We start from the raw sequence: 14,071 nt of genomic DNA on the forward strand, positions 1-14,071 counted from the left end.
TCAGATGGAGAGACTGGCGACTCCTCTATGGATTGCTGCGGCAGGGACGGTTCAGTGTTGGAGTCCTGGCAGCTAGGGTGGTCCGAGTACGAATCGGGGTTGGAGTGAGAGGAAGCAGAGTTGTGTTCCGAGGGCTGTCTGGGTAGTTCTGGAGTCCTTGGTGTTGAGGGTTGGAATGGTGTCATCGGCATCAACACTTAGGCTGTGGGGCGGGTAGCTGCTCCGCTGGGCGCTTTGCAGGGGGTCTCAAGGCCGATGTGGGTCCCTATGGCAGGAATGGCAAGATGCTACTGAACGCAAGTCCCAGTCCGGTGGCGGATGAGGCATCCACGGAAAACCCGAAGACATAGGGTACGCTCCGTATAGGTACTGCCATTGCCTCTGGTCCCAGTGCATCGGTGGTGGTGGCAGTAGAGGGGCTCGATCTTCCGCAGCCTTCGGAAGGGGGGCTTCTATCGGTGTGTGCGGTTGCTATGGAAGCAGCGGAGACGTAGGCGCCCACTCCTGCTGATCAGGTTTCGGTAAGGGGCTCGGTTCGGTACCAGAGGACGTGGAGTGAGACGTCTCCTGGGTGAGATCAATCTCAAAGTCCGACAGTTCCTCCTGGGTACATGCTGCAGGGGGGCCTGCTAGATAGAGGCGGTGAGAAGCTGCAGCGGGGGGGATTTTGCCTGGCGCCACCAGCCCAGCCAGGGTGGTGGATTGGCTCAGTCCTTCTCGAGGGCTCTTGGGAGTCTTGTGTTTCTTGTCCTTGTCCCTCTTATGCTCCTTTCCCTCCCTGCATTTCTTTGCAGGAGTCGAGGGTTCCGAGGTTGGTGCCAGGGTTGAGCGTTTCTGCATCGACCTGCCAGCGTCGGAAGGAGCCGTGCTGGAGGGAGTTGGTGTGGGCGAAGTCAACGCGCATCCTGAGTCGACTTGGGACTGCATACTAGGGTTGAGTGCTGCTTCCATAAGCTCTGTTCAAAGTCGTGCGGTGCAATTTTCCCGTGTTTGTCGAGAGAACAATGTGTGCAAGTCTTTGGGCGGTGTCCCTCTCCAAGGCAAAGATCGTGGCCGTCAGGGGAAGGGAGCTTGCTGCTGCACTTTTTGCAGCGTTTGAAGCACCCCCACAACTTTTCCATATGCTCGGGGGAAAAGGGAAGAGTGTCCCCCCCCCCCCCCGTCCCCATCCGGGGAGATGAGCTAGAAAAACTCATGCACTCAAGTGTCCCTTTTTTTCTTGTAGGTTTGAGAAGAAGCATGAAGTAACCAAAGAAATTCAAAGGAAAAGGCAATGAAGGTGAGTACCGATGAGAGACGGGAGAAAGATCATATCTGCGCGGCGGTCAGAAAGGAACTGGCGGGATCCTCGTGCCAGTGGGAATGTGCGGTGGAGAGCTGTACATGCCCGATGGGACGGGTGCGAAAATCCTCTTTTCTTAGGCTTTGAAGTACTGATCAGGATCGGTGCAGGCGCACTATATCCCATCAGTGTGAAGCACAGAGACCATGAAGAAGATCAGCTAATTTGCCTGCACCAACCAGTGAAACCCTTCTACCTAGAGTTCAGTAAGATGTTCAGGAAATGGCACCAGTCTGATCTGGAAGATATACTGGGTCCCAAGTCAATTGTCAGCAGCCTTGCTGGAGGATGAGCAGAAAGATATAGAACAGAACTTGAAGTCATCAAGACACCAATCTCCCCAAACCTTTTGCAGAAAAATCACCTCCAGATTCTGTGAGTGATATTAAAAGCAGAAAAGTTGGCAAACAAGAATTCCAAACCATCTTGCAATGCCCTCTTTTTGATAAACCTGGTGAAGGAATACCAGCTTGATGAGGCAAGATTTCCTCCAAAATGGAGGGAGCTCTAGCCCTGGAAAGTGTATATGTTGGAAATCTTTGTCTTTAGGGTGCTACTGGACTCAAATTGTACCAAATGCAGTTGGTCCAAGTGCAGAATGTTTCACAAACAAGGGAAGAAGGTTAAGCCTTGGACCATGCTATTAGTGTAGGGGTTGAGTGCAAGTGTCTCCTTGTCTGTTGATGTGAACCTTGGTAGGTAAGTTATCACTCCCTTCAGCACTTTGTCCATGTTATCCATAGGCAGCAGTTAATGGCTCATAATGCAAGTCAGCTGATGTGAACCTCTTTCTCCCAAGTCCCCCAGCACTGTGCTTTGGATGGGGTCTCTCCAGCCAGAGGAAGATAGATTCGCCTAAATCTGCTCAAGAGGTTGGGAAAAGAACCCTACAGCAAGATGATGGATTTTGAGATTTTCACACATGGCTGATAGAAAAGTAACACTGCTTGGTGACAACATCATCTTGATTGTGATACAAATAGTGAAGTAGCCTGGAGTTGAACCTGAACATGTCCCATGTCCAACTTCTACTTACCTTGTCAAATATTCTACCCACTAGTGACATGCACAAACAGAGAAAAACAAATCTGTAACAGTGGGTCGAAGGGCCATGTAATGTAGCCCATTACATTTCTAAGTACATCCGAATATATATTTCATAGCTATATTTGAGTAATTTACTGGAAATAAATTAATGAAATGTTTCAGGAAACCCTGCTGATAATTAAACAAGATCTATTAAATAAATCATATCTAGTCTCTAAATCAAAGGACTTCCTAACAAAAGGTTTCTTATCATACAACCTTTGCAAGAAGTGGATTTGGTGGGTTTTTTTTTTAAATGGAGTTGGTCTTTGCATTTGAAACAAATATCTAGAAAACCAGTTCTCAGGAATTAGCGACAAGTCAACATTCCTACAAACACATACTACTTAGCAATGTGATCATGGAACACTTACGGAGATATTGTGATTTTAGTGTCTGTGTCCTGTTCAATTTTCTTCAGATTCCGTCCTTCTTTGCCAATGAGCCGGCCAACAAAATTGTTATGTGCTAGTATCTTCAAGGGAATTTCTTCTGTACTGTAAGCAGTCAAAAGAATTGCATGAATTCAAAAATCACATAATTCAACCACAAATTAAGAAGTGATGTCAGGGTCAGAAGTATACTTCTCAATCTCTCACGTCAAGAAAAAACAACTGAGTTTCCTTAAATGTAATCAGTAGTTTTCCTTAATCCGCAGGCAACACTGCTGTACAAAAGGGAAGTTTATCTTTTTGCTTCTCCAGGAGCAAGAGTTCTTTGACATTAATAACAAAAGATATCTCCCATCTCTGGACAGGAATAGTGGCAGCCTGTGGTTGTTGGGTTTCATGTATTTCTTATCACCAAGGAAAGCTTCTGTCTTCTATTCTACCTGAGGCCAAAGACTGTCTGGACAATCTGTTCACCTGGAGGGGAACAAAGGTAATTTGTAGGGCTTTTCCTGTTCACTAACAATTACACATAAGCTCTTTCAGCCTTATTTTCCACTTGCTGCAGTGGGATATCAGGGTAAACTAGAGCAATATAACTTGGGCAGGCAGGGGCAAAAGTAGCATATTCTCTGTTACTACCTATACATATAAGATTAACTGCTTGAAAGAGGGGAGACAATTCTCTTCTACACCTTCTACCTTCTCATCTCCCAAAAGATGTTTAATTTCACACAAAGATGGCAAATCTTATACTACAAGAACGACATCTCTTGCTGGCTTTATACTACATTGCTTCAATAACACAGCAATGTAAACACCATCATAACAGCATGATCCAGCACTATCCCCTATGCTGGCATAAGGTTCTCCCTCTCCCTCACATACCACATGGTTTCTCCATTTCTACATTAGCCTGAGTGGTGTGGGATACCACCAATAATAAGCACCAACCATTTTAATATAAGAATTTGTCCAGCGAGATTATCCTTCTTTCTATTTTATGTCAGTATAATTTCTAATAAACCATGAAATTGATTGCTTGTGTCTCTCCTTTTAAGTTCATCTTGGCATATATCTAACAAACTGATAATCAAGATGCGTTTCACTCAGCCACTATACACTGGGTCTGAACAGTCAACAGCAGCCTAGCTTTACCACGGTTGATCACAGTAACTTTGCTAGGGGGACCCATTAGACTTGACTATTAGGGAACAACATAAAATTGCAAATATCTAATCAAAAACCAAAACATAAAAGTGAAACCAGACAATAAAACAAACAGTAATGAAGGCTTCTCTGATAGCAAAACAGTAAAATCTTAACCTGCTCTGGAAAGATGACAGAGAAGTTATAGAAACTCCTGTAAGACAGTATGGGAAGAAAGTGGTTGGATAATATATTAATTTTCATAAGCTTTATTCCCTATTTCCAAATGTTAGAAATTAATCTGAATGTAAAAGCAAATACCTAGCTTTCCAAAGTACCCTGAACTATGTCTCAGAGATAACCCATCATTTTGTACCTCCTGCCATTTTGCATTACATACAAGCAAGGTTAAGAACCAAGACCTGATAGTTTTCAATATTTTTTTTTGTATAATGGCCATTTTATTACGTTTGGCTTTTAAATAATGCACCCTAAATAAGTAATAGTATTTACTCACAATTTAGTATCTTGCGCTTCCTTCTGCATTATCTCCATTATAATTTTACAAGCTGTTGAACACCCTTCTGGAGTAGAGTGAATAGTAATTGGTTTTTCAGCAGCACCTGCATTTTCTTTACGATGAATATCAATTCTAGAAAGAAAAGATAGTAGTTGCAGTACAAGCAGTCTCCAAAGATCACTGTAAATTCTGTATGAGTAGACAATGCATCTGTACTCAAATGGGTCCTAATATACTGAATATAACTGGTGATCACAGTGATGGATGTGTTAGGTCTATTTGCATCCAATGATACTTCCAGCAACTTCAGTGGGACCACATTACTGCAATGTGGATGGAGATGTACCTAAGTGAGCATCAGCTTTGGGAACAGAAAGCTATATCTTTGTATGAATCTCCCCTGGATCAAGGCAATAACAGTATCAAAAGAAAGTCATTCAAGTTAAGATTCTGTAGCCAGCTATACAAATTATAATGCTTCTCAACACCCACTGATGAAGCTGCAGAGTTAACTTCATAGGTAATTTGCTCAAAGCAAGGAAGAACACTGCTTAACAATTTTAGACAAATTAGCTCAGAAGCATCAATGTTTTCAGTTGTTGAGACTCCCCTGCTTGGTTAAAACATATCTTTCTTATTAACCATGTTGGATATGATAGTCTTTTAACTGGTAATGATTATATAACCACCCCTACTAGAGAATGGTGCCGGTGCTGTTGCACATCTGAGTTCCTGGGTTGGTTCTGCACTGGTTCTCTTGTTCTATGGAAGTTGAACATTTAACTGTAGTAACAGTTTTTTAAGATCTGTGCTAGAGACACTACTTGGAAATCTTTGTTCCTTCACAAGTGAGTTGCAATGTCTCTGGACTACACTAGAACAAAGTTTAAATCCAGTGGCACCTTTAAGACCAACAACGTTTTATTCATGGTATGAGCTTTCCTGTGCACACACATTTCCTCATACACACTGAAATGGAAGTTACCAGTCCGTTCATATAGGTAGAAGTTGAACAGCAATTTAGCATACAACATAATGAAAATGCTTTAACAGATGCAAACAGGAATAACAAATTAAGTTTATATAATCTCAGTTAATTACTCTTAGCACTCCACAGTTAGGGATACATTTACACATCTATCTCCAATTTTACATCTTTACTTGCTTCACTGTTCCCCGCCTCCAGAATTAAATCCAAACAAATGATGATCATATAAACTGCTACTTTAGACCAACATGGCTGCCCACCTGGATCTATGGGTTGCATTGACAAACCACTTGAAACTGCCCATGGACATCACTCTCATATTACTGCTACTAAACTACTTCACCAAGAACTCAACCCAGTACTGAGAGGGCTATACAGAACAAATGAGAACAGATGAGAATATTGTAGCAGCAGCACAAACACACTTTATATAGAAGACAAAGTCCAACAAGAAACCTACTTTGATTGTGTCTGTTTGGTGATGTTTCTGATGGTGGCTCCTTCTTTTCCAATAATGGCTCCTACAAACTGGGTGGGAACCAGCATCCGAAGAGGAACATCAGACTGTGGTTTTTGCCGTGTAGTTGCGCCAGGTGAGCCTTGCCTAGGCGGACCTCTCTGCCCAAAGCCACGTCTCCCCTGTGGGTGCTGCTGAGGAGGTGGCTGTGCCGCCATCTCATCCGGAATATATGCAACTTTTAATGAGTAATTTTCAAGCTGGAATCCGTTCAGTTTTTCTATTGCTCTGTACAGATTTGCAAGATTTGAAGGGGAGGGCAAGAGAAAGAATTCTAAGCAAAAGCTTGCAGAACATTATGGTTGTGAAATTGCACTTTAAACACACACTCAGACGCACAGAATGGGAAGCTCGCAACAGATCTTTCAATTTGATGCACTTCTTCCTCTGACTTTCTTGTATTGTAGTTTATGCAGTCTTTACATCAAAAGATAGGAGTCGTGTCTTTTGCTTTCGATTAATTTTGGTAATAAAATTAATTTTGGAAATAAAGGGACAGTATTGCTTCTGGAACCTCTCTTATACAAAGAAAATAATTTCAGCTCTCTGGATTGGAGCCAATAAATGGTATGGGCTGAATTAAATATTTAACAGTCCTGCAACCTCTAACACAGTGGACTCCAACTAGAGATGTATCTTTTTGCTAGGAAAAGATATTTTAAAGGGTAAGTCAAACCACATGACAAAATCCATTCTCTTTTGGGCCAAGGGTTGAATAGGTGTGCTAACTTTTGCAAACCTAATTGTGCATAAACAGTTAAGTGCTGAATAATGATACCTTTGGAATTGACTCCAGTGTGTACTAATAAAGGATTTTTTTCCTTAGAGTATATTAGGCAAGTTGTCTGATTTATAGACTTCTCACCTCTGCTAAACTCTCTCACATTTGTACCTGTGATAAGTTGGAGATGTTTACTTTCACACATATAAAGAAGTGTTTAATTCCCCCCCCCCCCCCCCAATTAAACAGCAACCTAAGAAGCCTAAAATGAGATCAAGGGTATTTCAGAAGCAAGCACTACTTACATACTCCACATACACTTTTAATTTTATGTAATATTCTGTGAAATATTCACATACACACAGCTACATGCCATGGGAATAACAGTACATTTAAGAGGTTAGTTTTTTGAATATAATACATTTTTGAAACCCAGAGCAAGTTACTAGTCTTGAAAATCTTTCCCTCACAATATCACTCACTCTAATATTGAGGTGAATAGTAGAGTCCTTATTGGCAAGGCAACAAAACAGGGCAACTCACAAAGCATGTGGTTTCTGCATACTTGAAAGGGACTGCACAAGAAAGCCTGAAAAACTGAAGTGGCAGGGAAGCGCTCCCCACTGCTTAGCTGTTTCACTTTCTTGTGCAGTCACTTAAGGGCAGTTCTTGAAGAGCTCTCTCAGCCCCACCTACCTCACAGGATGTCTGTTGTGGGGAGAGGAAGGGAAGGAGACTGTAAACTGCTGAGACTCCAAGCGAAGGGTGGGGTATAAATCCAATCCAAGAAACCCCAAATGACAGCTGAATGATGGAGTGGCACTCCCCACCACTCAGCGGTTTTTGCAGTTTTTCCAGAGAAGGGAAAGCAGAGATTAAATGGGACTCGGGTCCTCTTAAATCCCTGCTTTCTGCTCTGTCCACAAACTGTTTCAAAAGCAGTTTGACCTGTCATGAACTTTGGTTCACAAACCACATGCTTCAGTTCATGCCCATCCCTACCTTTAACAGCTTTGAATACTCTGAAGCATGTCAACTAAGCACCTTCCATACAGCAAATCCCAAGCACTCGTTAACCAAGAAATTTCACTGTGGAGCCTGGTATTTTCAGCAACCTTTAGTAGATGCACAAAGCTTATCTATCCTTTTACAGAATACGTTTCATTGTATAATATAAAAATGCATGTGCATGAAATTCTTATCATTGCTTGCTTATATGCTTACTTTGCACCATTAAATGGTGAGAGATGAATTCCTATCTTCAACAGTTACTTCATACTGGCTCAATATTAAAAGGAGCTTTTCAAAACAATAATGAAATTATGAGAGATTTTAGAGTTTAGGTTAGGATTAGTGGTTAGATTTTTTTGTTATGGTGATGACAACAAAAGTTACCACTATGTTTATTTACATACTACAACACTTTGTCATAGCATTAATAAAATTACAGAAAAATGTGAAGAATTTAGGAATAGTGTCTGTGGTTGTAGTAATTAATAAATATGCTCATTAAAGCTAAAAACCTTAAAAACTGAAAAATGAGTCCAGCTCCTAGAGGTAAAGAAAACTGGCCAAGGCCAGCCATACAACACAATAAGGAGAAAAGTTAACACTGTACTGCTCAGGTCTGGAGTTCAATGAACAACTTTAAGCTCTTCTGTCACTGAAACTGTGCATCCAGAGTCGTAAAGCAACTGTGCTACAGATCAGTGTTCCCTCTAAGGTGAGTTAGTGTGAGCTAAAAAGGTAAAGCACCGAGTCGTTACCAACCCATGGGGTGACATCACATCATGATGTTTTCTTGGTAGACTTTTTATGGGGTGGTCTGCCATTGCCTTCCCCAGTCACCTACACTTTACCCCCCAGTAAGCTGGGTACTCATTTTACTGACCTTGGAAGGATGGAAGGCTGAGTCAATCTTGAGCCAGCTACCTGAACCCAGCTTTCGCTGAGATCGAACTCAGGTTGTGAGCAGAGCTGGCAGCTTACCACTCTGCACCACAGGGCATCTTAGTGTGAGCTAGCTCACAGTTTTTTAGCCTCTGGTTCACACATTTTTGTCTTAGCTAGGAAAAATGGTTCCAGAGCAAACTACTGGAGGAAAAATTTAGGCTGCTAGGCAGGAAACTCAAGGCCAGGACCTCCAAGGTAGACTTCTCAGAAGTGCTACCTGTTCCACATGCAGGGCCGGAGAGACAAGCACAAATTAGGAATCTCAATGTGTGGATGAGATGATGGTGTAGGGAGGAAGGGTTCAAGTCTGATAGACTTTTTGGAACAAGCGGGAGCTGTACAAAAGAGAAGCTCCAATGCCAGAACCAATGGAACTGAGATAACTGATGTCTGTTCTGAACAGTGCTCAGGATCCTCCAATGGCTTCAGCAGTTCAATGAACAAAATTGCCTTTTCCCAAAGGGTAGCTTTTAGTCTAGATACCCTGTTGTTTCTAGCTTTTAGGGTGAATTGCTGGCACATTCTACAAGTAGCCATGTTATGGCCTCTCTGAGATACAGTAGACAGCTCATGTTAATTTCTGTGCGACACTTGGCACACTTTTTGAACACGGCCTTTCACAGACATAGTCTCTCACCACCCAAGTGAAAAAACCCCAGTGGGTGATCAAAATAGAAAGGAACGCCTTTTGGGGAACAGAGAAGCAAGCAAGGCATGAAAATAAGGATGACTGCTTCACCTCACCAACGTCCATGTTCGATCGACTTTTCTACCATTTCTTCTCCTTTTTGTGTTTTTAGTAGAACAGATCACAGGCCGACAACAGTACTGAAGAGAAGATCAAGCTTCACTCAGCCACAGAAAAAATGGCCCATGGAAGGCAAACACAGTTGGTTAAAGAGAGAGAAAGACTAGGAGGTTTCTATCCAAGAAGTGGCAAAGAAAGAACTGAGGGAAGGGGCACCACTCCCTCAGAGCAGGTGACATTTTAAGTGGGGAAAAGCTGTTGCATTCACTCTGAATGGGGAGGGGCAACCCCTCAGATTCTTTAGAATGAGAAACTCCTATCAATGAGACTACACAGAAGGCAGATGATGAATTTAAACTCTCTATGGAAATTGAGTCGTTTCTGTTCATATTTGTTTATTTTAAAAGTCTAAATGTAATGAATTTTTTTTTTTGGATAATCCTAAAGTCAAGTATTCATAAAGAATATATTTTGTTCAGGCAGTCATCTGTTGTGTTCTGAAAGAATTAAAGTACACAGGGACATTTTATAATCAAGCAATGCAGAAATTACACGTATTAAAATTAACCTCTAATTAAAAGAAACCACAACCAATCTCAGGCCACCAACTATCTTGAAATAGCCACATGATTCATTATGGAAAGATAATTCCATCACAGTTTATCCCACAAGCAGTGTTAATAAGTCTTAGACTTTGCGTACCTTGGGAAAAATAAATAAATCTGTTGGTAAAGGTATGTGATTCGTAACTTTAATCCAAATATAATAACACACTCATATGACAGCATTATTAACCTTACCCTTGCTCTAACATAAGGTTCTTACATACACTTTTTAAAAAGCCTTATTAAATAATGGGATTTGTGGCACACCTTGAAATGAATGATGCTGGAATCAAGCTAAAAAGCAGGAAAATCACTTCTGAAAACATGGAACACCTTGTAAAATGGAACTGCCTTGTAAAAAGGAACTATGGCAAGACAGATGGTGTTAACTTTCTCAGGAAATATGGAAGTAACTTTAGAAGCATGATTCCCGAATGCATGCTCCCTGGAGTTATCATCACTAAAACTTCTGAATTCTAGAGTGACCTTTGCAGACAGATGCAGAAAGAGAAACACCAATATGGTTTTGGGAATAAACTGGGCCACAACTTCGTAACATATGAAGGATCTGCAATGGGCACCAACTAATAACACAACCCAAATACAATGTGGATGCAGAGAAGTCAGTCCCCCCCTCCCCCACAAGATTTCCAAAACATCTGTGTGAACCACCCTGGTTAGAAGGTTCTTCCTTGCCAGAACTAATGTGTGCTTTAGAAGAATAAGCCAGACCCCCTCTCCCTAGCTATGAGGTACTGGGTCATAGATCATGGCAACTCCTACTTGGCATCCTATTCTAGTTCGTTAGCCCTGAATACCTGGTTTGAGGAACATCCTTCCCACTTAAAATTGATGCATTAATTATTTAATGAAATGTTAATTTTATAGTGTAATTTATTTTTATGTTAGTTTTACATATGTTGTAAGCCGCCCTGAGCCACTCGATGGGAAGGGCGGGATATAAATCCCAGATAAATAAATAAATAAAAAATAAAATAAATGCATCACAGTGTGAACACCAAAGTTACTGCTTTTAACCAAACTATTTAACTTGCACTACAAACCTCCATCTGCAAGCAATTAAATTTACCTACATCACCAACCCACTAGGACTTCAGCAAGTCCTTCCTCTGACCTGCAGGGTTGACAAGAAACAAAACCCCAAATCAAAGCTAGTCAGATTCAGAAGGTTAAAAAACAACAACCCTTTGGTCCCCAAAGGTGCAGCATCCACGCCACTAGACAGGGTGGGTCCTGCATCTGAAACAAAGTTTAGAGGAGGAGCTGCATTCCCTTTGTAAGCTGCTCCCCACCCCCTGCCCACCCATTCAGAAGAAGGTCATATTCATACTCTCACCTGCAGTGGCTGGCAGCAGAATCTATCTCCATCTATATCCAGCCCTGGGGATGGGGAGATGACCAGCATTTGCTGAACACTGACAAGAAGTCATTACATTTTCTACTTTTTGATGCTATTTCTTTATATAGGACTTGCTAATACTAAACAAATTGAAACACTGGAATTCTAAGGTAGCAATACAGACAGATGTCCTGCTTATCTACGACAAATTTAAACTCTTTCATTTCAGTGGGAGAGTTAAGCACATAAAATTATTCCCACTGAAATCGTTAGTACTTAAAAGTGGATACAACAGGCTGATTTTTGGCCCTACCTACTGCAAAGTTTAGGAAATGCAACAAATATTCAGAATTCCAATCCAACATACTTCGCACTCTGGTTTCTCTATGAAATTTGGTGCTCATCTGAAATGCACCTGCTTCAATGAAAAGTCTTGCCCCGAAAGTTATGCACTTTCAAATGCATCGGAATGTGGTTTCTCATTAATTAGAGAGTCAAAGTAACAGAGATAAAAAGGCACCTTATTCACCATGCCACTTGCATGATATGAGTTATTCTTCTGTCTTTGGGCACCCCGCCTTCAATTCAGTCTAAGCCAGAGCAAGAGTACAGATGTAGTAGCAACAGTGCCCTTACTCTGTTTCTCCAAGCAGGGCAAGCAGCCAGATAGTTTTGGCAAGCATGCTTCTTCCTTCTTTTCTGCTACTCATACAGCAGCTGCAGTGGGGGTTGCACCCAGCTGCCTGGAGGCAACTGTTACTCCCCCATAAGCAACCTGGCAAGTACCTAATACGGCATAAAGACAAATTAAACTGTCAGTTACTGCATTAGCAATGAGATAGCCAGCACTGAAGAAGCTCCTAACATGGCAAATGACTGAAATCATAGATCATGGTGGATGGAATGATTTTTCACACACAAACAGATCCTGTATATAAATATTATTCTTTCAGTTGATTTTTGATACTTATGTTTTATTAGTTTTTGTGTTCTACTCATTTTCTGCCTCCATCTTCTTAATGATGCATCAATGAACAAGCATCTTCTTACTGAAGATGGAGTTCAGTTCTACAGATATACAAGGACTTCTATAGATTTAGCAAATATATATTTAGGTGTATGAGAGTGGGGTGCAGTATTGAGAGCAGCTTATTTTAAAACAATGATGCTCAAAGCAGGACACATCTCAAAAAGAGAAAAGCTCACTAATGTCTCTAACTTTTTTCAATATTGCAGGTTGAATTGTTTTACATGGAAATTGACTTGTTTGCATTTCAGATTTATGCTGGCCTATCTCAGCAGCAGAAAATCTGAAGAACATGCATTTAGGGGTTGCCACAGATTCTTCATAGATGTCTGATGCATCAATAAAGCCAAGATTTCTTGTGCATGTGTACAGCAGTATATTTAAAAATCTGTAAATAATGAACAGTTATTTTAAGCAAAATGCCCCAAATATTTGATAATGTCAGTTAGCCACAAGGTGGCAGAAACTTCCAAGTTAAAAAAACAACAACCAAATTAATTCTTATGGCAGTCTTTGAACAAGGTGTCTCAAAAACAAATATTACCACCTGAGTGGAGTAAACACATATAAGCATGGATTCCCAAACACAAGTTTTAATATAAAGGATTAAATATTAAGGACCAAGGTTTTGTGACTGTATATAGTTTACCTAATTTAGGGAATAACAACTGATAGGGCAGGGGTGGCCAAACTGTGGCTTGGGAACCACACGTGGCTCTTTCACACATATTGTGCGGCTCCCAGAGGTCAAGGTGAAACTTAATGCAGACTTACTCTCAAGTAAGCATACTTAGCATCAGGACCTCAGTCAGCCTCTGAGCGCGGTAGGCGACTATTTCTGTTATGTGTGAAGGAGGGAGAAATAGGCACGTTTGCAAGCTCTTCTCCTGCACCACAGAGGTTGCCTGGAGTCCCAGAATGCGGAAAGAGAGCGCAAGAGCTGAGGGAGTCACTGGAAGAAGAGACAGAATTAATAGGGTTAGTTTCATAGCTCTTGTAGGAGCTCTATTTACTAACCTTGGTGCCAAGGCAAAGAGAGATGCATAATGATGCTAATGATGGTCAGTTACTTATATAGTACATGTGTGTTTCCTTCTCCCACTGGTGGGAAAAAAATTCCCTATCCTTTCCCTATGCTGGTCTAAAGGGGACTGTTATTACCACTTCACAACACAACGCTAGAATGCTAGCATTGTCATGTTGCAAAGCGCATGCATATGTATTTCATCGTTTTGTGCAAAGAAAGTATTAAGAGTTTTAATAAATTCATGTGTGTAATATTTGTTCATGTCTTGGGGCTCTCAAACATCTGACATTTATTCTATGTGGCTATTATATTAAGCAAGTTTGGCCACCCCTGTGACAGGATAATTGAAAGAACTACCAGCAATTTCCAGTTTTATGTACATTAAAAACACAATAAAATGATAGCAGTAATTGCTTATTTATAACAAGTCAAATCAGCAATTGGCTTAGTTTAATACTGACCAGAGCCATTACCCCACAAAGACCTAGGCAAAAACACTGTTCAAACCTACTAGTCAACATCCACAAGTTATGTGATCAAATCAAGCCAGCTACTGTCCTACTTCCAACCTTCCCCTTTTGAAAAGACTGAAGAGTAAGCAGCTGTCCTTCAGCTTCAGGCACATCTATATCCAATTAG

The 14,071-nt window shown here is 41.2% G+C and overlaps 1 protein-coding gene across 2 annotated transcripts in view; it reads right to left on the minus strand.

Moving 5' to 3' along the window:
* The window catches only part of IGF2BP3 (insulin like growth factor 2 mRNA binding protein 3), a 106,577-nt gene that overhangs the window by 27,229 nt on the left and 65,277 nt on the right, over positions 1-14,071 (minus strand). For both annotated transcript variants that reach the window (XM_060248641.1, XM_060248643.1), the window contains exons 6-8: positions 5,935-6,219; positions 4,484-4,618; positions 2,803-2,925 (exon numbers count right to left, since the gene is read on the minus strand). In XM_060248641.1, coding sequence (XP_060104624.1) covers positions 2,803-2,925; positions 4,484-4,618; positions 5,935-6,219 — 543 coding nt within the window. The remainder of the gene's footprint in view (positions 1-2,802; positions 2,926-4,483; positions 4,619-5,934; positions 6,220-14,071) is intronic.

This window comes from Heteronotia binoei, chromosome 10, assembly GCF_032191835.1.
Source record: "Heteronotia binoei isolate CCM8104 ecotype False Entrance Well chromosome 10, APGP_CSIRO_Hbin_v1, whole genome shotgun sequence".
Lineage (NCBI taxonomy): Eukaryota > Metazoa > Chordata > Lepidosauria > Squamata > Gekkonidae > Heteronotia > Heteronotia binoei.